General features: G+C 43.1%; 1 protein-coding gene across 1 annotated transcript in view; it reads left to right on the top strand.

Annotated features, from left to right (window-relative positions):
- Positions 1-2,153: 2,153 nt before the first annotated feature.
- Positions 2,154-24,266, top strand: part of aqr (aquarius intron-binding spliceosomal factor) — a 49,892-nt gene continuing 27,779 nt past the window's right edge. The window contains exons 1-23 of the mRNA XM_036542951.1: positions 2,154-2,257; positions 2,772-2,863; positions 3,291-3,347; positions 3,433-3,473; positions 3,666-3,701; positions 3,782-3,902; positions 4,364-4,504; positions 5,017-5,085; positions 5,312-5,412; positions 5,540-5,616; positions 6,291-6,355; positions 7,297-7,413; positions 8,301-8,414; positions 9,023-9,126; positions 11,149-11,251; positions 13,787-13,907; positions 14,193-14,334; positions 14,613-14,791; positions 16,796-16,963; positions 19,231-19,400; positions 21,361-21,602; positions 22,625-22,777; positions 23,701-23,770. Coding sequence (XP_036398844.1) covers positions 2,789-2,863; positions 3,291-3,347; positions 3,433-3,473; positions 3,666-3,701; positions 3,782-3,902; positions 4,364-4,504; positions 5,017-5,085; positions 5,312-5,412; positions 5,540-5,616; positions 6,291-6,355; positions 7,297-7,413; positions 8,301-8,414; positions 9,023-9,126; positions 11,149-11,251; positions 13,787-13,907; positions 14,193-14,334; positions 14,613-14,791; positions 16,796-16,963; positions 19,231-19,400; positions 21,361-21,602; positions 22,625-22,777; positions 23,701-23,770 — 2,466 coding nt within the window. The 5' untranslated portion in view covers positions 2,154-2,257; positions 2,772-2,788. The remainder of the gene's footprint in view (positions 2,258-2,771; positions 2,864-3,290; positions 3,348-3,432; positions 3,474-3,665; positions 3,702-3,781; positions 3,903-4,363; positions 4,505-5,016; positions 5,086-5,311; positions 5,413-5,539; positions 5,617-6,290; positions 6,356-7,296; positions 7,414-8,300; positions 8,415-9,022; positions 9,127-11,148; positions 11,252-13,786; positions 13,908-14,192; positions 14,335-14,612; positions 14,792-16,795; positions 16,964-19,230; positions 19,401-21,360; positions 21,603-22,624; positions 22,778-23,700; positions 23,771-24,266) is intronic.

Genomic DNA, 24,266 nt, shown 5'->3' with positions numbered 1-24,266 from the left:
ATAAATTAAGGCAATATTTTTTGTATGTAACTTTTTATCTTATTCTAAATGTGCATGTATTTTCTGTTACGTTGTTTTTGTTGAAGTTTGGATATTTCTGACGTAAAGGTACAACTGTACAGTTAATGTGACCATAACATTTGGATTTTAACAGTACTTTGGTTCTCTTGTGTAATGTCTGAAAATATATTTCAGAAGAATATTCTGTCTTTGTTTTATTTGTATTTAATTGGATTTGTGTAATTTACACATCACTACAATTGTATCTACATTAAATGCATGAAAAAATGTCTGTTTTTGAGGGGTGGGGCAAGATGTTCCATCAGAACCTTCATTGAATTAGGACTGATTTGACTGTTAATCAATGCTGATCTTTGTTTGTTATCTTAACATTTAAGCTGCTATTGTGTCAAATGTATTTTTGGAGGTGTTCGTTTTAGAATTAACACATTTCCAACAGCTCATCTGTAAAGAACAAATAGCTGATACATGAGGTGATGTTTAACTCCGATCAGTATTAAATTAACAGCTCAGTCAAACCTAATTAATTGAGAAATAAGCTGGAACAAAGACAGTGGACATGGCAGATCCTTTGACCAGGTTTTAACTAATGCAAGACATTTCTTTGTGCTATAGTTTGACTAAAACAGGTATAATAAGGTTTTGGTTACATTTCTGGCTCCTAGTTAATCTTCCATTACATTATTGGCATTTAGCAGACACTCTTACCCAGAGCAACTTACGCCAGTTATAATGTTATCCATTTATACAGCTGGATATTTATTGAGGGAATTTGGGGTTAAGTACCTTGCCCAAGGGTACAACAGCAGTGCCCCAGCAGGGAATTGTCCAGGCAACCTTTTTGTCACGAGTCCTGCTCCTTAACCACTATGCTACACTGCCTCCCTTGTAGTTATAGAACATTACATAAAAATGGGCATTTGATTTTTATTTATTCTTTTTGTTCAATTGATTTATATGTATGTGGATTTTACTCCAAATAGATATGGTACACAATGCACAAATATGTCATGTTCCCTTATTCTGTATAAAATACATACACAAAATACATACTCTTAAACAGTGTTCCATGTTGTTAGTAATGTATTTCACAAGCACTTTTCCTCTTTGGAGTCCTGTGTGCGTTGTTTTATATATGCTGTACATGTGAACATGTTTCATTTTATGCTGAATACTATTACTAATCAGTAACACAACCTGATGATAAGGCATTTGTTAGCACTCAACACTGCAGATGAAGTGGGCTGGTGAGCTAGAGTTTTTTGAGAAGGTGGATTGAAATCAAGCTGTTCTCTGACCGAATGAACCCAGAGTCAGACATGACTTCCACCAACAAATTCAGGTACCCTCATCGGGTAGAGATCCAGTCCAAAATTATAAGAGCATGTCATATATCAGATTTGTATTCTGTAATTATTTCTTCAAGCAATTAAACCATGTCCCAATCTTATTCCATGTTTCACATTCCATGTGATAAATGTCCACATTTCAGCATTATAGAATTAGTTGTAGAATGTGTTCAAAGAATGCTATATCAATAATATTATCTTGTACTTGAATTTGGATGGCATGTATGCCATCCAGCCAGATTGTGGGTATTGAGTTCCAATAACTATGCAGGACTGAGTAAGGCCCTTTTTCGGCAAAAATAACAACAATGTCCTTAATGCCTGAGGCCATAAAAATAACTTTTGTCTACCTTCATTTAAACACAGTATTTGGATACAACTTTGCAAGTCTGCACTATAAATGTAAAACATATAACTCTTTGACTGCCCTTTGCCATTGCAATTTCCTTGCCCTTTTTGTACATGCTAACTTGTGGACAATATACTGTATGTTTAGCATGCATGACAGTGTGGCATTTTTATACTTCGAAGGCATTTTTTGCATATATGTATTTGATGAGGGTGAAGGAATCCCAATGGCCAGTTCTATGATTGGTGCTGTCCTTTGAATTGTAAACAATTTGATTATAAATTAAAAGTATGAATGAAAGTAGTGAACGGATGTACAACACACACAACCACAACAGACCTGCAATTAGAATCAGAATTGCAGCGTCTAAAAGAGAGGAACCATATGACAGCCTATGTTTCTGGTGGGGCACAATTACGCGTGCACAGGAAGTTTGCCATTGTGAAGGCGAATGTACATGCTTTTGCGTGCGGTATACGTACCGCCAAATAGACTACATGTAGCAGTTTGATTGAAATTTGGTTCACTGGCTATCACGGTGAGTTATTTCATGACTGGATTCTTCATTTTATTTGTGTTTCTCTGGGTAAATTAATTTCCGAACAATTGCAACCTATGTCGTTAGCTGGGTAGCTACTTCATACCGTAAATTGACCACATATGCTACCTATTCAACAGGTGTTGAGTGATGCTGTCTGTGTTTTTATTATTATTATTGTTGTTTATTATTCATATGTTTCGCTAGAACCTTGAACATGAGGCTACAAATGGTACAACCCATGGCTAGCTTGTTTGCCTGGTTACAGCTAACTAGCTAGATGCAGCATATGAAAGGGCTTGCTTACTAGCTAGCTAGCTAAATAGCCAGCCAGCAAACTAATATGATGAAAACATTTCGCTAGGAAGGTAAGAGCCCCTTTTGCGGTTCTTTGGGGAACCTGGATGCGTGCAAACGGGGGATTCGAGTTAGCGATGCTTTGTTTTCATTATTACTGTTAACTAGTGCTGACATTTACTGTGCGAATTAGCAGTAGGCTATTTGTTTTTCACAGGAAAATTCTTCAGAAACATGGATAAAGTCACTAACGTGAAAAAGGCGTCCGCGCCTTCTGTGTCACAAATCAACGCGGAATATGTTACGCAGGTAAATATTAACTTCGTATAATAATTATTGCTTTGATGGACGTAAACAGCTAGCACTGCAACATTTTGCATTCACCTAACATTAGATATTATTTATTTCAGAGCAGTTTGCCAAATCTATCACGGGTGTTGTATTTATTTAGCAAGCTTGCGAGTAATTTATAACATTACAGTACAACGGGGCACTGGGTGATTCCATTTATAATGAGGTCTCAGATGGCTTCAACAAGTCCAGCCCCTTTCAAGTTTCAAGAAAGTTATCAATTTCAGATACGTCAACATTAGTTTGTTGTATTGTTACTTGACGGAGGTAATTTAATATATTCGTATGCCATTTTGTGAACAGCTTAAACAATGTTTTCTGTAAGGTTATTTTGGTAGGTCTTTGTTAGAATCAATAAAACAACCTGTTTCATCCTTGTCTACAGCTAGCAAATAAATATTGGGCCCCGCATGTCAAGAATAAACTATCCTTTGATCCAAAGGTAGGTTTTTGCCTTCTTCATAAATCAGTTATTCATCAGAGTGGGTTACTGTAATTCTTATGTGTTGCAATTTATCTTCATCAAGGTGATGGAAGATATTTATCAGAAGGAAATTCTTCAGTCCAAGTGAGTAAAGCCAGTCAAACAGAGTCAGACCATGCATTAGGCTGTAATGTTTGAGTTTTGTGTGTGTATGTGTGTATTAAATATAAATAGAATGTATGTGTGTATCTGTGTGTCTGTGTATCTTCTGGGAGCTGTACAGAGTGTTGATGGTACCCTAAATTGTTCATTTATTTTATTTTCTAACATTCACAGATTTGCAATAAGAAAAATAATGCTTCTTGAATTCAGGTATGTTGCAAGCTTTAAAATTTCTTTTGAATTCACAATTCAAATAATTTGTGACTAAGAGGCTTTTATATCATTTTTAGTCAATGCCTGGAGAATTACCTGTGGGTGAACTACACTCCTGAAGTGTCCAGCTATGCCTATCTCATGTCCATTTGCTGTATTATCAATGAGAAGTTCAGAGAGAATGTCCCTGCTTGGGAGGTAAGAGATTGTTTTCTTCAGGTGTTACGGTAGAAATGTCTAAACTTACCTAAAGCTAATGATTGTTTGATATATCTGTATTATGAATGTGTTTCCTTTTCCCATAAATCCCTGTGAATTAGATTTTTTTTCTCTCCAGGGGTTAATGATGGTCAGTAAATGTTGTTTGTGAGGTGCTCACAAGTGCATATGTCTTTAATTTGGGAAGCAATTGAGCAAAACAGTTTTGTATGGTAAACTGCAAAAATAACTAAATAAATAATGATGGTGACCACTGTACCTAAATTGTTGGGTATGTGTTCCAGAGGTTCTCCCTGGGTGTGATTTTGGTGATACCACAATGGTGTAAAAGTAGGGGTTCTATCAGTGTACTACAGTCAGGATGCAGGGAGCCATTATGTCAGCATTTGTTCTTTTTATCCTGTTTATATGCAACCCTCTGTATAATAATGTGTTTCCAGGTTTTTAAGAAGAAACCAGAGCACTTTCCATTCTTCTTCAAATGTGTAATGGATGCGTCATTGACTGAAGAAGAGGCTGGCCTCTCTCTGCGGGAACAGACAGTTTTGCTCCTCTTCCTTGATCACTGCTTCAACAGCCTGGTATGTACAGAACCACACGCAACCTTGTGCTTGTGACTGAGCACCCCTGGTCTTGAAGGGGCATACTGGCCTCTCTTTTTCATTTTTTGCAAACCCTTAATTGTGTCTCTTCAGCAGCCTACATTAGTTCATTAGGTCTATAGACTGTATGGAATTTAGCAGTTATTAATATTGGACGCACTCGTCAGTAATCAGGGTAAAGGTGGCTAACACTTGGATGTAGTGTGGGTGACCAGAAGTTAAGGGCGGTGTGCTGCTACCCCAGTGTCAGTTGTTTTATACCAACATTAATCATTTTTCTTGTACCAATGGTAGATGTGATCAGAGATGGTTAAAATTGGCAAAAATCCTGAAATCCATATTACATTACATTTATGATACTCAAAGACGTGTATTTACAGGATGTCTCACAGACTTCCAGTATGTGGAAAGAGTTTCCCATTGAATAACTGATAATCCTTGAGTCTTGTCAAAACTTGTCACCTGCATCTATGTATTTTTTTCCACCACAGGAAGTGGACTTGATCAGAGATCAGGTGCTGCAGCTGTTCTCCCCACACATGTGGATCTGCCTGCTACCAGTAAGTTGCTGAAATATTGTAAACACCCAATAAAAGTCCATTCTTCTTTTGCTGTTATATTTTACGTTAAACTTATAGGAAATGTAGAGGGTTTTTTTACATTTCACTTCTGTGCTCGGAGCATGTTACACCGCATTCTTTCTCATTACGTTCCTGCCATGCACACACACAGTCCATGTGGTGTGTAAGATGCGCTGTTAACGGTCACCCTGGCTCTCCTCCCCAGTCGAGACTCCAGCAGGAGCTGAAGAAAGTGCCAAAGCTGCAGAAAGTCTGGAAATCCATCAAGAAGAATTTTGACAAGCTGGATGAGAAGGCAGCAGCGCAGTAAGACAGTTCATCCTTACTTTGCATGCTCACACAACCCCTCTCCAATGTGTTTACTCATTGTTTTTCAATGGGAAGAAATGGATGACTTAGACTGAGTATTAACTGCATGTCATTTGTCTTCCAGGGCTGATAAAGAGAGACGGTTCCTCTCGTTACTCATTAAGAAATTCCTCGGAGTCCTGATGTCCATCTCACCATCAGGTGCCTGATTAATGTTCTTTTAATTGCTGAATAACATAACCCCTAAGAACATTGGTGCAGTACATAGTGCAGAGTAATTAATCTCATTATAAAATGAGCAGCTCTCACCCTTTACTCAGAGGTGCAGTGAAAGCATTGAAGCCCCACTTAAGGTTCCTTCTGTTTTGGTGATCATCATCCCTCCATACTCCTTACAATGATAGTCTTTATTTCCGACATGACCCAGCTTTGACTATGTAGCCAGTCCAGCCCGTGGCTGTTCTCCCAGTGCAGTAACGCAGGGCGACATGGGCACCCCCCACCTGCGCTCTAAGAATAGTGGCAGGGGCCTGATGCACAGCATGGCGAAGAGTCACGCCGGAGCGAGACTGATCTCTTCTGTCAGCCCCTGCCTTGGCTTCGGACCGGGCCCACGTTTCCCAGCATGCCTCCGCCTGTGAGACGGAGCGGGGTCCGGGCGAAGAGGTCGCTCGCCGGCTCGGCAGGGTCCCCCTCACTTACAGTCGCAGCATGGGGCTATTCCGTGTCTGCACTTGTTTGTTGCTCTTGCGTCAGGAAGTTGAGATTTTCCTCCCCACCCCTGGCCCTTGACATGATGGCTTTGACATATTGTCTCCCCTGTTTCTGCACTTTGCGCATGAAGCACCAGGACTGAGCTTTTGTGTCTCCTTCAGGCCCGATCTCCATGGAGAAAGTGCATTACTGTGAGAGATTCGTCGAGCTAATGATTGACCTGGAGGTAGGAAAGAACCTGTACTTTCGTGTTTTTGTAGTAGAAGTACCTGCACAAAAATGCTTTCAGCTTACAAAATCCCAGGTTGCTCACACGCACAAAGCAAATATCATCTGATAGGTTGCAAAAACACTAGCCAAAACATTGACAGTGTCTGCCATTAAATGAAAAATGCAGTCATATTACATTAAATGATCTGAGCTATGTTATTTCACACAAACTGAACTAGCACTATGCCAAAGTGAACCCACCCACTGTTTCCTGAATTCTTATGTGTAACATGGCATGTGTTTATTCATCTGAAGAAAACATGCTTTTATGGCTTCCATTTGTTTTGTTTTTTTTCCACATAGTTGGAACCAGACTGCATATCATTCATTTATTAGCTGTCTCTTTCTCCTTTCCTCTGTATTATTTGTCTGACTTAAAGCATTAAATTTCACTTTAATACTCATCATCAGAAAACACTTCTACTCTTTGCATGAAGGCTCATTGATTTGTCGGGTCTGGTGACAGACTTTCCCTCCTTCATGGCACAGCTTCTGCCCTGTCATTTTAAAGAGGACAGCTTGAAGCAAAGTTCATATCTCCTGAATGAGATCTGAAATTTTTCAGTGAAAACTTTCATGTGCTTTTGTGTTGAGTGTCACTGTCTGGGTCTTAATATGCCTCGCGGAATGCTTCCATAGTTGACCAAAAACCCCTGACAGTTGCCTCAGTTACGCTATCTTCCAACTCAGACAGCTTTGTGCTTTTATTATTCTGTACTAGTCTAGCTAGTGCTGGCATGAATCACTGTAACCACCAAGTGATTTAGCATTAGGTATACACGAATATCTAAAGCGCTACACTGTTTACGTTTCTGTTCATTCGTTGTCGATACATATTTTAAGAAATTTGCATGAGGCAAATCGAAGGGGTTGAATTTGACATTCCCTCTCTGGCAGGCTCTGCTTCCAACACGCCGCTGGTTCAACACTGTGTTGGACGACTCCCACCTGGTGGTCAGCTGTCACCTCTCCAGCCTCACCAAGAGGGAGAAGGAAGGGCATCTCTTCTGCCAGGTGATAGAAACAGCAGAATAAAACCTTTGGTTGAATGCGGGTCGTCAGGGGCTTTAGTCTGGTGGAATTGGGTGCTTGTCATCTTAAATTCGGGCAAGGACTATATAATCAAAGCAGAATTGATCATGTGTAAAGAAAACAAAGTGTTGAATCAATTTACATTTAACATCATATTGCATTTCTATTTACTGAACAGATACTCAGCCAAGGTAACCTTCAGTTTTAGATTTTAAATCAATGAAGGAAAAAAATAAAACAGGCAATGATATGTAGGAGGTGCCTCCCCGAGCTAAGATCATTAGGAAGGCCCATCTGTTTACCGTGGGTATTCGGGAAATACATTCTTTAATTTTCGCATGTATGTACACTTGTAAATTGCTTTTTGCTTTCCTTGACAATGGTGACAACACCAAGCGACAATAAACAAATGTTGCGCTGTTCAGTTTCTTCAGTATCTTACTGTGTACAGAACAAAATGAAGAAGTGAACATTTGAACACGTTCAGTCGCAGTGGATTATTGGTTCTGACTGTCAGTTAGAACCAAATACAGGAGTACTAATCTGTACAAGTAAATTAAAAAATGCATTAAAATCTAAAATAATGCTCACATACACAGTAATATGTAATATAATCATTATTTAAAAATGAGCAAAAGCATTTCCTGCGAATGGCAGTTTGCCAGTGTGCCAGTTTTAATGTTTTTTTGTGATTTTTATTCGCTTGAATGTAACTTGATCAGGTGTGTTCAGATTTGGCTACTCTGTCACTTCAGCAAGCTCCTGCTGGAGGCTAACACAGGCCTTGGAGGAATGACCTCGCTGTGCTCTCCCACAGTTCTCTGGGTTAGTGCAAAGTGCAGCGTTAACGGTGTGTGACGTGTTTCTAGCTGCTGGACATGCTGAAGTTCTACACTGGCTTTGAGATCAACGACCAGACCGGGATCGCCCTCACAGAGAACGAGATGACCTCGCTGCACTACGAGCAAATCCTGTCTCTCCAGGTAAATGGGTCCAGCATAAGGCCTGTGTGGTTTGCTGTCAGTAGCTCCACTTCAGAATGGAATGGTCACGCCTCGATGGTGATTGAACATATAATTAAATGTTCCAGATACGTTTTCCTTTCTGCCTCAAATCCTCAGCAGTGCTGTAGGATTCAGGAACTACTTTGGGGACCATGGGCTGTGTCGTCCACTTTCATATTGTAATTGCATAATTTAGCCCTCCATCTGTGGCTTTCTTTAATCAGATCTACAGAGAGGCTGTGGCAGTCTGATTAAAATTCGCTCCCCCTGTGGAAGTGTGACTGCGCAGACAGATGTTGGATTAATAAATTCAATTAGAGAAATCAAAAGGTTGCTCACATTGCTGTGTGTGTGTGTGTGTGTGTGTGTGTGTGTGTGTGTGTGTGCTCTGCACCTGCCTTCTTCGACTCAAAGTCGTATTTAAACACAGGCCTATATAAGGTGATGGTCTGAATTCAGTGGAAATTGTTTTAGTTTGTGATTTCGTTTCATGATCGGTGGCCCTCAATGGCTGTCCCTTTAGCACAGTTGTTTGTAAGTGTTTGAATGAGGCGGACGCTGAGGTGTGAAAATCGTGTTTGTTCCAGAGGGCTGCTTTCGCCCACTTCCCCGAGCTGCAGGACTTCGCTCTGTCCAACGTGGCTGCAGTGGACACACGGGAATCTCTGACCAAACAGTTTTCTCACCTCAGGTATGTCCCAAATTCTCTTTTACCCACACCTCTTAACAACATCTCTTACAGCTACACCTCAGGTATGTATACAGTTATCGTGTCCACACGTCATACCCACACCACAGGTATGTTCATATCTCTTATATCCACACCTTGTTCAACCACACCTTATCCACACATCTTTTGACCATCTCTTATATGCATGACTTTCAACCATGTCTCTTATAACTATATGGCTTAACTATATGACATCCACACAATGGAAACCAGTCATCATATGCCATGTGTTATATAACCATATATCAAGTATGTCTATGGCTCTGAAGTCCACACAACATATAACTGCACTTCATATACCAACTTCATTCCCAGTCAGGTCCTTCAGCAGCGTTTAGCCTTTCGCCTAGAGGTGATAAATGACAAAATCGGGGAAAAACAGCATCAATGATCCATTATTTTCTTCCAGGCTGAGCTCTGACATCTGTGATGGTGGCTAACACTGCCTCCACTGAGAGCGATATAAATAGCACTTTTTAAATGGCATCTTTATCAGTGAATCATAACAATGGACAGATTGCAAAGTGAGAGCCTTTGCGTGTGCAAATCCTGAAGTCAGGGCGACTTTGTTACACCCCGTTAGAATCGTCCGGCAAGTTTATTTCATGGAGATGCTGAAGCTGGAGAGTGAGCTGTTTGATCAGCTGTGTTTGTCAGATCACATCAGTGGGTTGATGAGCCCCCTCTCTCTCTCTCTCTCTCTCTGTCTCACACACACACACACACACACACACACATACACACACACACACACACACGCTCTCTCGGGCCCACATTTCTGAAGAGCTCAGGTCCTAATGAGGGGCCCTGCTCCACTTTGTGACACATTTGTCTCGCTCAGGGTGTCACTTGAGCTCAGATGACCTGTGACTGTCTGCCGCTCCGCTGATTGCCCGCGTTGTGTGTGTGTGTGTCTTTACTGGGGGGGGGGGGTTCTGCCTCAGGCCACACTGGGCGTTTCACCACTAACGGCCTCCTGTCTGCACTCTGCTTGGCTGAGCATCTGGGCTCGGTGCTGTCATTCTCCACAGTCCGGTTCTCCTCCCGGTTCAGTGGTGCCAGGTAGCGCAGAGCTGTGCCCTCAGGCTTACAAGAGGCACAGATTCTGTCCTGAATTAGTGTGTTTCAGCTGAAGATGGAGCAAGCGCTACGTCATCAGAGGCGCACTCCCCTCCATCATACTGCTGTTAATGTGCGACACAGCCACAGTCTCTCCACCCTCTCCTCAGGGTCCAAAAACTCGAGTGGCATAAATATTCATTGCGCTATGCTTTGTGTTCCGATTCAAATGCGTCTGTTAGCTTCCAAGGTACGCAAACCCAGTGTGATTACACAGTCACATTGCTGCCCGTTTTCAGCCGGGTTTGCAGCTGGCTTTTCTCTGGGTTTTGGAGATGAGGGCCCTGTCACATGCAGTCCACACACGTGGTCGGCTGACTCGCCGCCCGGGTGCCTGTGTTGCCCGTCACGTGGTGTGGAGACGGGCCCCGGTCAGCGGCACGTTTAGGAGCTGATCCGAGGACAGCCGCTCACCCTAATTTAAAGTGAGCCCTCGGATGCTCGCACGTCCTCTTTGTGTCCGCTATAGGCAGAATTTTGTGAAGTAAGCATCACTCGTGAAGGAGGCTATAGATCATGACATCTGTCATGGGAAGGCCTTTGTCAAAAGCGCAGAAAACTCTGTGTCATCATAAGTCCATCTGATTAGCCTGTGCCTTTGCGGAAAGTTCTCTCCAGCTCTGAGGGATGCAAACTGCACTTGACTTAATAATCCTGCTACGCTGATGTGTTTGCAATGTTGCTGACCATGCAGGACAATTGTGTCAGAGCAGTTTGAGAAACTAACCGGTTGCAAGGGACAAAACAACTGAAAGGCAGGTGTGCTTCGTAGATGATCGCCTAACTGGCATTATTATTTGGGTACCAAAACAACCTGTAGTAATTTGTGTGGTGCTGAAGTCGGCTGTTCTTTTGTTTCTGCAGTCCCAACACTCTCCACCAGGTGGCATCCTACCTCTGTCTCTTGCCAGAACTGCCTGAAGGACAGGACACAACCTATGAGAAAGAGGTCCTCCTTGAAATGCTGGTAGGTACTCAATGAAGGATATCCTCAAATCTAGCAAAGCCTTTTTGTTGTGTTTGTAGGATAGCTGAGTAATGTGTGCAGTAGATGATTAATATGCGTGTTAGTACATAAAAGAAAAGCAGTATAATAGGATTTGCATGGCCTGTAAGCATTTGTTGAGTTTGACCTTGAAGTACATCATTCTCCTCTGTTCTTCTGGTTTGGTGGAGGAATATTACCAGAATGGCGTGCATCTATCGCTGCACACAGCTTTAAAGGAGGTGGTCTGCATAAGCCCCCCAGACAGTCTGCAGGGCTCTTCCGGAAGCACCCGGCAATAATTGAAGAGGCCCCTCAACATTAGCATCAGGAGTTAAAAGGCTGACCTCCTTTAGTCGTAATGATGCACTTGGGCCTTTTCAGAAGGCTGCGGAGGAGCGCACAATAATTAACTCAAGATATTGTTTGAGCCAATGTCAGGGCACTAATTTGTGTGCCCCGGGTTGCCCAGGGCAACTGAAATTTCATTTCGCATTCATGTGTATTCGCCAAGGGCAAACAATGGGGCAGAGCAGGTCACATGCAGGATGGATAATCAAGCTACGAGAGATAGCGTGCGCTCAGCGCTCGAATAATTGGCCTTCATCCCACATTTATGTAGCTCATTTTTAGAAGATTTTAACTTCCACTATCCGAATCATTTTTTGAAGATTTTTTAAATGATGTATTGTAATTCAAGATTAATTTAAAATTCATATTTGGTTTGCATATGTCAGCCAGGTGCCTCGTACTAGAAGATGAGTGAAGTGTGCTTGTTACTTGCAATCATTATTCATTTACTTGCGTAACAGGCACGTATATCCAGACGTGCTCACTGTTTTTATATTATCCAGCTGCATATTCAATGAGGCAATTCAGGTAAAGTACCTTTGCTCAGGTACGACAGCAGAGACTCACCAGTAAATTGGACCTGCTGTCTTAGGGCTACAATTCCAGCTCTCTAACTACTTTACTTCCTTCTGTGTATGCGCGTGTGTGTATACATATACAGAAACAGTGCCCTCCGTATACACACCTCATATGAACAAAAAATGTGGTACTATTGGAAAATTCACATTTACATTATTGTACACTATTTAGATCTATTGTTTAGATGGTAGTTTTAGATTTTTGTAGACAAAGAACCCATGGCTATTTTGAAATATAGTGGGCTTCATTATTGTTTTGGGGTTGTTTTGCATCTGCAGGTAGTTTTGAGCGTACCACGGCATTTTGGCCAGAAACCTGGTTCACTCTGCCAAGAAGTTCAATCTTGGCTAAAAATGGTCGTTCCTCGAAGCCAATGATCCAACGTATTCATCCAAATCTACAAAGAAATGGTTACCTAAGCACAGAATAAATCTTCTCAGCTCATCCCAGTCACCAGACCTGAAACCAATCAAACGTTCATGGTTCAAACTCAAGAAAGCAGTTCACAAATTAAGTCAAAATATATGAGGAACCCAGAGCAATTCTCTTAGGAGGAATGGACAGAAAATCTCCATCAAAAGTATCAGAACTTCATAAAATTCTGCAGGAGGTATCTTGTTTAACCATTCTCCATGCCCGAGGGGCATTTATAAAATGCTGTGTATAGGGGAAGAATAAATTTGACCTCCTTGTTTTCCGGAATACAGTTTATTATTTCGGAGTAATATGAGTTTGCTTTGTTCAAAGATGCTACAATGAGAGTGAACTTTAAAACATTGTGACCCTCAGGCCACTGTTCCATTGCCCTGAGTGCTGCGCATCGCAGTCCCAGCTGAACTAGAGCAGGGGCTAAGACTGTGTGTCTGAGGATTGACACCTCAGTCAGAGCTCCGTCCAGGAGGTGTGAATCTCTGTGTGCGCTCTCTCTCACTGCCAGAGAGATGATCAGGCTGGGAAAGGGATTGGGCCCAGGACTCATTTGAGCGATTATGGAAATCTAAATGAAAATCACTGTAAATGAAATATCTTTAATCTCTGCCTTTGGTTGAAATTTTCCAATTACAGTAATGGATCAGAGTGGAGGCTTTAGTGTGGCTACCTGAATCCCTTCCCCAGAAGTGTGTTTGAAGAGCCTCACACTTATAATTACGTCCCAAAGTTCACTTGCTCAGCTGAACTTTTTCACATCCAGTTGTCCATATTTTTGCAGAGTATAAACTTTTGAAGAGGTGTTTGGGTTGTCAGTTCATTCCATCAGAGCACCTCTGTGTGTGCTGGTCATTGGTTATCCCATCTGTCTGGAACAGGGTATATTCCACAGGTAGTGTACATGACCAATGCAAAGTCACACTCCAGAACTGTTTGCGGTCTCCTTTTGCTCTGTTCTGTGAATACAGTGGTCAGCGGTAGTCTGGTCAGAAATTGGGTTAGTGATGTGGGAGTTCTGTGTTTCGAGGTATGTTTAGATTTTTGGAAATGGTGGTCATGCTGTGACTTGTCACCCTGTGTTTTACAGTGTCCTCAGTTTCATTGTGAGAGAGGGAAGTGCTGAGAGCGTTGGCTTATGAATCTCATGTTTGTTTTCAGGTATCGCGGCACGAGAGGCGAATCTCCCAGATCGAGCAACTCAACCAGATGCCCTTGTATCCAACTGAGAAGATTATCTGGGATGAGAACATTGTGCCTACAGAGTATTACTCGGGCGAAGGTTGGTGCTCCTGGGAGGTTCCTCCCTCTTCCTTTTGAAGTGTATAAAAGAGACAGTACCACTGGGAGCACTGGCGTGACCTCAGATGGGATCTTGCTAAAGTGTTTGTTAGACGCCTCCTCTAGATGACATTTTAGTTTATATTTTTACCAGCCCATGGCAGAAGAGCTTATATTTGCTAATTCACAGTTCTTTCGATCAGCACGAAAGGTTTAATGCCTTCGCAGGCAGTGAGCGTTTGTGTATGCATGCATGTATGGTCTGATTTTATCTCTGAATTGACAGGCTGTCTCGCACTGCCCAAACTGAACCTGCAGTTCCTCACTCTGCACGACTACCTCTTGAGAAACTTCAACCTGTTCCGCTTGGAGTCCACCTACGAGATCAGGCAGGACATCGAGGATGTGGTGTCCCGTATGAAGCCATGGTGAGTTGGGGGTGGGGGGGGGTGTTTTTAAACTTATTACGTGGACAATTTCATGGAGTACTATGTAGGATTTACGCTTGCCCAGGATATTACAATGTAGAATTCTGGGAGCATTGCAGCAAGTGCCACTTCAGATTTGCTTTTGAAGGTGAGGTGAAGGTAGCTATGACCAGCAGGAGTCCTATTTAAACAGTCCTGTTCGGACATACCCACTGTCTGGTGAAATCAGGAGCCCCCCCCCCCGCCTGCAGTCGCTGACCGTGGTATCTCCCTCACAGGCAGTCTGAATACGGAGGCGTGGTGTTCGGCGGCTGGGCCCGGATGGCACAGACCATCCTGTCCTTCTCCATTGTGGAAGTAGCCAAGCCCAACATCGGGGAGAACTGGCCGGCTCGCGTGCGAGCAGACATCACCATCAACCTCAACGTGCGAGACGAGATCAAGAGAGAGTGGGAAGGTCAGTGTATCTGCGTTATGAAAACGTGCTCCGGCAAACGCTATAAAAATTTGATGTGCCACCTACAGAGATCCACAATAAATTGAGTCAGTTCAGCCCACTCTTTCCTTGACCTCTGCCCTTTCCCAGCTTTCTTTGCTCTTCATTTAGGGAAGACCTTCAGTTGTCTCAGGCACGTACTGATTTTTCAACAGATGTGCTCCCTTTATAAATTTCATTTACACCTCCTTCACACCCGCACATGAGTTTGTGAAGAAAGTGTCTCGATAATTTTCTCTTCCGTTAATATTGCAGACCAATGAGCTTTCAGGCACCTCTTGCACAACATATCGGATATTACAGATTATGTAAATTGTAAATATGCAGTAAATTGAGCAGACTTTACTCTGCAGTGGCCTACTTTAACATAAACACCACAGTGTGAGAGGCATGCAGAATCAAAAGAACCATCACTATTTCTGCAAGTATGTCCATGAAACAATATGCAGATGTCAGATGTTAATTAAGTGTTAAGTGATAATTTATGACTGTGATGGACTTGAGTGACTTTGACTGAAAGCTCTACACCCTCATTAGTCAGGAGTGATTTGGCACAGGCAATGAGGAGACTTAATCTGCTGCCAGATTTGAACCATAAAGAAATAAGAGCGCAGAAATGGTATTTCCCTGTGCAAGGCAGTGCCTTAATGCCACGGTGTGCTGGCTGCTTGGCTCACTGTCACTCGCTGTCCTGTATGTTTGTAGGCAGCTAATTCTTCTTACTGAACCTAACGCCCCAAAAAGGGCTGTTCTAGCTGCAGTGCACTGCTTTTGTGCTTGACCTAAGTGAACTTGCTACCTTGCTAAGAACATCAAGCTATCTAGTTTTAAGATTTGCGGAGATCCAGCCGGCCAGGAACATGTCACGACTCACTTAATATGCATTTATCCCTGCTGTCCCTGCTTCATAAGAACTCTCTGTCTACAGGTTTCCTGCCTGTTTTTTAGTTTGCATGTACCTTAGTACAGTAAATACTTATATTTCTCCAAAATCAAAGTTGCTCCTGTAGTGAATTAAAAAGCCTTACCTCCACCTGTGATTATGCTGTCATTTCAAACAATGTGGTATTCACTTCTGATAGGTGCGCATTTTTTTTGTGGATTCCCTCATTAGATTACCTTACATAAGATTATTTGTTTAGAAGATGCTCTAATTTAGACGAGCTTACATATCATTTATGTATTTATACAGCGTGATATCTAGGGAAGCAGTCTGGGTTAAGTACCATTCTCAAGGGTACAACAGCAGAGCCCCATCTGAGAATTTAACTGACAACCTTTGGGTAACAAGCCGAAACGCCACACGTACCACTACGCCACACTGCTGCCCATCTGCCCACACTGCTGTCATCTAGAAAAACACAGATCTGGACCCCTTAAAAGAAAAAAATGAAAGAAAAAAAGATTCTGTCCACTGAAATTAAACATTTCATGTTTCAGTGGACTGATGCATTTGTCCCAGGTATAACACTAACTTGCTCATTCATCAGCAGTACAGCTTGAAGTTGCCTCCAGAAATAAGGGTGAACCCCCATAATTTGTCCAGGAAAGCAATGCATAGTAAATTGGGTCTATTTTGTGTTCTGTTTTTTGTTCTATATTCTGCTCTGCATCGTACAATTTTGCGGTGGCTTTGCTTGTAAATTCTCGTAAACTTTGCTTCTGATTTTCTGATTTATTAATATGATAGTTACCCACAGCAGTACTGGTAGGGTGAATGTTACATGAGGGCATCACAGTGTCCTTGCTGGGTGCAGGAGAGGGAACCTTACTGCACCTTCTCTCCGTCTGTGCTTTAATGGCTCCGCATTCTCCTTCCCCTCTCTGTCTCTGAGTCCTGGAGGGGAGCGTAATTCTCTCTGCCCCCCTCCTTCCCTGTATAATTACAGCTTCATGTTTTAAAGATCAGCAGGTGCTGACGGTGTGCTTTTTTTTTTTTTTTTTTTAACGGGGGCTCCTTCGCAGGGCTGCGGAAGCACGACGTTTGCTTTCTGATCACGGTGCGGCCCACCCTGCCCTACGGCACGCGCTTCGACCGGCGCCAGCCCTTCCTGGGGCAGGCGGGCCTGGTGTACGTGCGGGGCTGCGAGGTGCAGGGCATGCTGGATGAGAAGGGCCGCGTCATCGAGGAAGGTAGGCCACGCCCCCGAGCCCGGCCGCCGCATGACCGCGTTCGTTGCAGCAGAGAGTTATCAGGCTAAACTCGTCTCTTCCGGTCTGAGTGTTACAGACGCCTGGAGGACCCCACGTATTAACCTTGCATAGTTATGGCCATTTTAACATTTGTGTGTCTTTATTGTTCGTGATTACATCACTGTGTGCTTTTTATGGTGCACGTTGTATGTTCCGAAGCACGTGCACAGCTGTTCTGCATCTGAACATTGTTTCACTGTTATGAGGGATACTGTGGTCCTGCGGTATGTTTTCCTTCAAATTCCTATCAGCATCAGTGTGTGGAGTTTTGCTCCTTCTTTCGATGTTCAGTTCAGCATGCGATGGGGGAAAAACTGTCTGTATGTTTTGGTGTCTTAACATGAGTGGTAGGAGGTCCTCTTGCTGACTACCCCGAAAGACCGTGGGATGAGGCACACAGCCATATGCTCCATTAGCTTGCAGGAAGGGGTGCTGGAGTTTTTTAATCATCAGAAAAGGAGAATGTTTTCCCCCTCGATGCCCAAAATGGCACCCGTGTTGCCAGACGGATGCAGGTGGAGGGTATCTGAGGTAAGCCGCAGCACAGGTCTCAGCAGGTTCAGGACATTCTGTTTGATTGGATATGATGTCAAAGTCACCTCCACTTTGCTCATTCAAGTTGTTTGTCCCTCCTGACCATGTAGTCAGGCGAAGATCACTCCAGATCAGGGAGAAGTCCCCTCTAATCTCACCGCATTAAAGATGCAGAAAGATGCAGACATTTGCTGTTAGTGCTGCTGCCGTGAAACCCAATGTCGAACCCCCACTGAGCACAGCTCAGTTTCAAACGCATGGACACAACATTAAGCACTAGCAGATACAGTGGTAAAGAAAGATAGTGTAATATCTCCATTATAAACATTATGTTAGTAGTCTGGATGAATCCTTGGGTTGTAGTCTTGGATTAAGGGTCCAGACAGGGACTTCATTTAAGCGTTAGTTAGCTGGCAATTCCACACCCAATGGCACAAATGCCTGCCGGTGGGTGAACACTACATGAGGAGACCTGAAGAACCCCGCCGGGTCCCGGGGAAGTCGCCTGTGCTAGTCTGACCTTGTCCCCACATCCACCCGCAGAACTGCAGAGTCATTTTGGGAGATGGGATTTCAGGGAAAACGCGCAGGGGCGGGATCCCGTTTCGCTACGAAACATTCCGCCGAGGCTTTGCACACCGCGGCATGTAGGCACGTCTCACCTCAGGCTCGGTGACAGGCTGGCAGACCTCGCCGCCGCCGCTCACCTCATTTATTTGTGTGAAAGGTATTAATAGACAGTAAATATATGTGCTGAGCGTGGGAGTCTTGCCCCAGGGGTCAGGGTAGGAGTGCTAAGCATTTTGGGGGAGGAGGAGTGAAGATATTTTGGAAATGCTTTTCAGATAGTCTTCCAGAATTGTTTAGGCATATTGACATCACTGAATACGTCTGATGTCATGGCCAGCGGCCTTCCCCTGAGCGTCACTTATTATGAAGAGGCTTGATTATATTTTACATGAGAACTACGAAGGGGATGGTAAATTAGTTCTTGATTGTAGTGTGAAAATTGTAAGAGAATTGAGTAAATTCTATGTAAATTGTAATCAAAGATAAGCATTCTGATCCCGATGTGCTGCTGGCAGATTTCCTGGGTCTCGTAGAGTGTGGGATCGTTTGGCCACATGGTCAGTTGGTCTGTTTCAATGTGATGGTTAATGGCCTGTTTCACAGTCTGAAGTAGCGGTTAAATTGTTTTACAAAGCCACAAATTGAAATTGATTCTTTTGAAGACTGAAGCTACTACGAGAACATTTATTATATGACGTAAATACTTAAGAGCATGCTGTGCACCACTCTTGTACATGTAGCTGAAAGCACTTGACCTTTATATATTAACTGTGTACTCCTATAATGATTACGGGAAAATACTATGACATATGATACATTTCTAAAGCAAGTTTAATTACATATTTTAGCTTGAAAGCTGTGGAAGGTGTTTTGGGAAGTGGTCAGCATTTGTTAGGTTTTGGTATGTTAAATAACAGTTTTCACAGATTGTGGGTTTCGTTGCTGTTTTTCAAGTGCATATCTTAATGTGAAACAGGCCTTGTGAAAAGGGTTTTGGCAACACGCTTATTCATAGCTTTTAATTACTGTAATAGGGAGAATGTGCCAAGAAAGATGCATTACTGAGATTCATCTAAATGATTGGTCATCTTTTCCCCATTGAGGTCCTGATCCGAAACCCAAGCTGAAAGGCGACTCCAGGACCTTCCGAGTGTGGCTGGACCCGAACCAGTACCAGCAGGACATGACCAACAGCATCCAGCACGGGGCAGAGGACCCCTACGAAACCTTCAACATCATCATGAGGAGGAAGCCCAAGGAGAACAACTTCAAGGTCAGTGGGAAAATCTCGCCTAATCCGTTCCCCAGGAGATCGCCGCGGGGCCTTGGAGTAATTCTCTCCGAGCCTCGGTGATCAATCATCCGGACTCTGCTGACAGCGGCCAGGAGCCGGGCCTGGAATCGCACGGGCTTCCAGCCTCCGGTTTCTCGCGGCGATCCAATCCGGAGTGCCACGATGGTGACCTTGTGCTCATCACACTCCAAGCATCTGAAAAGCCTCCTTATCTGATGAGATCGAGTTGCGCTCTGAGGGTGGCATCTGGCTTTGACAGCTTCCTAAAAGCGTTGTGTCCTCCCCTCAGAGGGGACAGGAGAAGCTGTCCGACGAGGTCTCCAGGGAAATAAAATTCCTGTTTGTGGCACGAGGGCTGGTCTCACAGACAACTGTGACAAATCCGTAGTGATTGATTCATTTAGGTCGCTAATTTAGTCCAAGTCTGTTGAACATTTCAATAGCGGTGCAGCATTGTTTGTGAATCAAACACGAATTTTGCATCGATGTAAAACCAAAAATAATAAATTCACCAAAACAGCACACAATGCTTAGACGCCCCTCATCCTCTCCCCCCTAGCTAAAGAGAATGGAGTTTTTTCCTTGAAGGTTTCTTGGAGATGGTGATGGTTCGGGAGGATTTCAGCAGCAGAGCTCGGGGGCTGGATCGAGGTCATCACGTGCGCGCTCTTCCGCAGCACTCGCTGTCAGACCTGAGCTCCCGCTCCGCACTGCAGGGCAGACGCCCTGCCACATTCGAAAAGGAGGCTGTGGCCAGGTCCCCTGCTCAGCCAATGTGTGGCCTAAATATAAACCGAGGGGGGAAGAAAAAACATTGATATTCATCCAATCGGACAGGAAGTCCTCTCACTGAAGATCTCCCTCTGTTTCTCCCTTCTCCCTGCCACTTGGGTCATGTTTGGTGCTTGTCATCTCTCCCAGGTTAATCTGCCCTGTGCAGGAGCCTAGTTTGCTCCCTTGCTCCTGCTGTGCTTGCCTTTCAGTGTGTTTAAGCTTTAAATTTAAAAACTATTTCGTTTTTTTTTGTCATTCTTAAGCTTTTTTCCCCCCAGCTCCAGGAAGAACAAGAAACCGGAAAATTTGACTTTGCAAGACTAGCAGGCAGTTACTGGAGTAGTTCCAGACATTAGGTCTTTAAGTTAGTAATGCAAATATTGTGTCAAAAGCTCTGTCAAATAACCAGTGTGAAATCCACAACTTATGATACAAGCACATTGCTCAGATCTGTATGTGTTACATAGGTGCAGTAGCACAGCTGTATGTGGCAATTGGAACTTAATGAGATGCACAGAGGCTAACGCAGTACACCAAATACTTTGAAGGATGTCACAAACCCGTATGGGTCAGCGTGCAAAAGAGCTGGGAGACTGGTAGACTACACTCTGCTGTGTAAGTTTAACATAAGGAAGAGATACTGTACATTCATTCATTCACTCATGAGCAACAAATTGAACAAGCTGAACTCTCTGTGAGCCTTTCTAAGACCTGTGTCCCGCACGTTTCATTTCCAGCAACCAGTCCTACCAAAATCAGAACTAAGAGAAATCAAGATACAGTACAAGTTGTTACATATAGTTTTCCACACAACGGCACCATTACTAGCTGTCCGATACACAGCATAGTTTTCATTCACGTTGCTGCCATCTCACCAGCTAAGAGATATAATGAATACACACATTCAGACTCAGCTGGCAGTCTGTGTCCTTGACTGTGAGTGTTGCAATTGTCCTCAGCATAAAAAAAGGTTTCTAAATACTAAAATAAAACTGAAAGCAGTGCCCACAAAAACAAAGGTCAGATATATCTCCCTCCATGCGACAATGCTTAATAATGCAGTCACACATGAATTCCATATGGTCTAGACTGAGGGCTCCAGTGAAGCAGACACACACACAGTTATCCCATTGATTAATGATTGATCATCCTTCTCTCTGCACAGGCGGTGCTGGAGACCATCCGGAACCTGATGAACACTGATTGCGTGGTCCCAGATTGGCTCCATGACATCATCCTGGGTTACGGGAATCCGGGAAGCGCCCACTACTCCAAGATGCCCAATCAGATCTCCACGCTGGACTTCAACGACACCTTCCTGTCCATCGACCACCTGAAGGCCTCTTTTCCTGGGTACACAGTGAAGGTCATGGAAGAGAACCCTGCTCTCCAGGTCCCCCCCTTCAGGTCAGGAATGCATTCAAAGGTGGAATGTGAATGTGCAGTTGGACCTCAAGCCAGGTTACATACAGTGGACAATATGGCTAGCGTATGCTGCAGTAATTAAGCTGGGCTGGTGTTCAAAGTTGGCTTGTTTAATTCCAAGGTGGGCATTGCCAGGGCACTTTAGAAGGAGGTACCTAATATGAATTGCTTCATAGATCTTCATATTTATGATGGAATACGGTATTAACGTAAGTGTAAGGTGACACTGATCATAAGGTGACATTTCTCACTTAACCTAAAAGTAAAGAAAGCTTCCTTTCTGGATCACTAATTCCACAATCGTTGCATCTTTCTCTTCAAAATCACCTCTTAGAGTTGGCATTCAAAACGGTCTGTTTGCCTGCCTCGTTGTCGTCTTGGTTTTGGTAACACTGTATTTTTTAGCAGCAGCTGAGTTGTTTGAAGCTTCTGCTTCATTTACTGCAATAATCTTACACTGGCATTAAAAATCCTTCTCAGTCCCTTAGTTTCATTTTTCCTGGGGCTACACTGTTACACACATTTCCACCACATCATACTGCACAAGTGCTATCTCAGAGTCACTGACACAAATCATATGAAGTCATACGTAACTCAAACATTTAATCCAACAAAGAGCAAAAACAATGAATGGTATGATATATGGAACAGTACAGTAATTTGGCACTCGCCATAGTTCCTGGACATGCACAGATAAACTATTTCAAAATCTGGTATCCTTACGTTTACACTGCCTGACAGTTGCTTTCACTGTTGGACCTGATTATCTGCATTCTGAGCCATTTTTAATACTGCGTAAGAGTAAAATTTCTAAATAATTAAACTGAAGGTTGTCTAAACTGTTTATCAAAATGAAAGTCAGAAGAAAATTCTAGTCCTGTTCAGTACAGTAACGCAGATCAAGCCTACATGTTAAGGAAATAATTTATTTCTGTGTGAAACGACATTTAGTAAACATTTTGACAAATATGTCTATATAAGGCCTCCTTTTCTCCTTCCTTCAGAATCAAATTCCCAGTGAGGACTATGAAAGGGAAGAAGCGGAAAGCAGACGAGGACGAGAATGCCCCGGAAGAGGAGGAGGAAGACCACACACTGGTGGTGGAGCCTCACGTTATTCCCAACAGGGGGCCGTACCCTTACAACCAGCCCAAACGGTGAGCGCAGTTCACACTGTCCCTCCACAGGTCAGTCACCGGGGGCAGGAGTCCCCAAAGCGGCGGTGTGTCACGTTCAGGCAGAGTTCAGTGCTCCTGACAGTTGAGCACGCTGCTGAGGTCAGGGTTTACCGTCATTACCGCGAGTCGGGTCTTACATCCTGTAGTGTCCATAGGCCAGTGATGAACCACCTGCCTTTTATTGAGCTCTGTCTCTTTGTACACACCCCTCAGCGTGCCCCAGTTTGGCCTTTCAAGCTCCCAGCAGCCACTTGGGCTTTTTTTTCTGGAAGGCAGTTTCAACAGACCCCCTGCAGCGGTGTGTCCGCTTTTCAAATCTGCCACGCTGAAAACGCTCACATATCACCCAGAGCGATGTCAATTTTACACTCCTTAAAGGTCCATTAACCTTCCTCCATGTACCGTGAGGATGCTCATTACACCATTAAATAATGCGGACACCTTCGTCTTTATCAGATGTAATCTTTGTGCTTCAAGTATTTCTTTAATGTTTAGAGATTGTTTGGTTAGAGGGATGTCCCAGCTTTTCTGCCTGGCCACATAGACATCTCTGTGAAAGTAGGTCACGCTGCACTTTGTCAGATTTAAGTGTTCTCTTTCATTTGATATCTCACTGTTCAGTTTTAACTGAGAATATATTTTGGAATTGGATTTTGCCATGATATTTATAACAAGCATATGTTCATTCAAACTGGTTTAATTTAAGTTGAAATTCTCTTAATTTATCTGGAGGAACAGTCCTTTTGGGTGCCAGTAGTTTGAATTTTCTTCACTGAATGTTACAGAATTACATCACAAAAGAACAAGTATGCAAACAGTCTTTATTAATTGAACCATTTTTTTCTGTGTTAAATATATTTTTGTACATCCACTTACGTGTTGGTTAATTGTTATTTTTACAGCAATACAATCCAGTTCACCCCAACACAAATTGAAGCTATACGTGCAGGAATGCAGCCAGGACTTACAATGGTAAGGAGCATATTTATAAGGTTCATTGTTGTTGTTTATGCCATTATATCATGATGCTATTTTAACATGGTTGTTCATTTGGTATACTGGACCTCACGGTTTGGTTAGCTAACCTTTGGGCTTCTGTTGTAAAGAAATTAGTTTTTTTGTTATTGAAAAACATTATTTGTGATAATCTTAATTTAATAGTATGTTTACCTGAAGGTTGGCCATTAATTAGCCAACTCCTCATAATGGCTTGTGCTCCGTACTGTTGTGACCTTATGCACTAAACTGAAATGCACACATTATTGTAGTTAGTCAAGGCAATGGAATTAAAATGTAGCCAGCTCTGTAGTGTACAATAAAATGGAGTATGCAGTTATCCAATGTGCAGTTACAGGGAGTGCACTGTAATTGGAATGTCACCTCTGCTCCACAGTGTAGTTGTGAGAGATGTCTGCCGGAAAAAAAAAGCATGTTTACTGGTGATTGGTAGTTGGCAAAAAAGCACCGC

The sequence above is a fragment of the Megalops cyprinoides genome, chromosome 12, assembly GCF_013368585.1.
Source record: "Megalops cyprinoides isolate fMegCyp1 chromosome 12, fMegCyp1.pri, whole genome shotgun sequence".
Classification (NCBI taxonomy): domain Eukaryota; kingdom Metazoa; phylum Chordata; class Actinopteri; order Elopiformes; family Megalopidae; genus Megalops; species Megalops cyprinoides.
The sequence above is the reverse complement of the archived record's forward strand: the minus strand, read 5'-3'. Positions and strand labels throughout refer to the sequence as shown.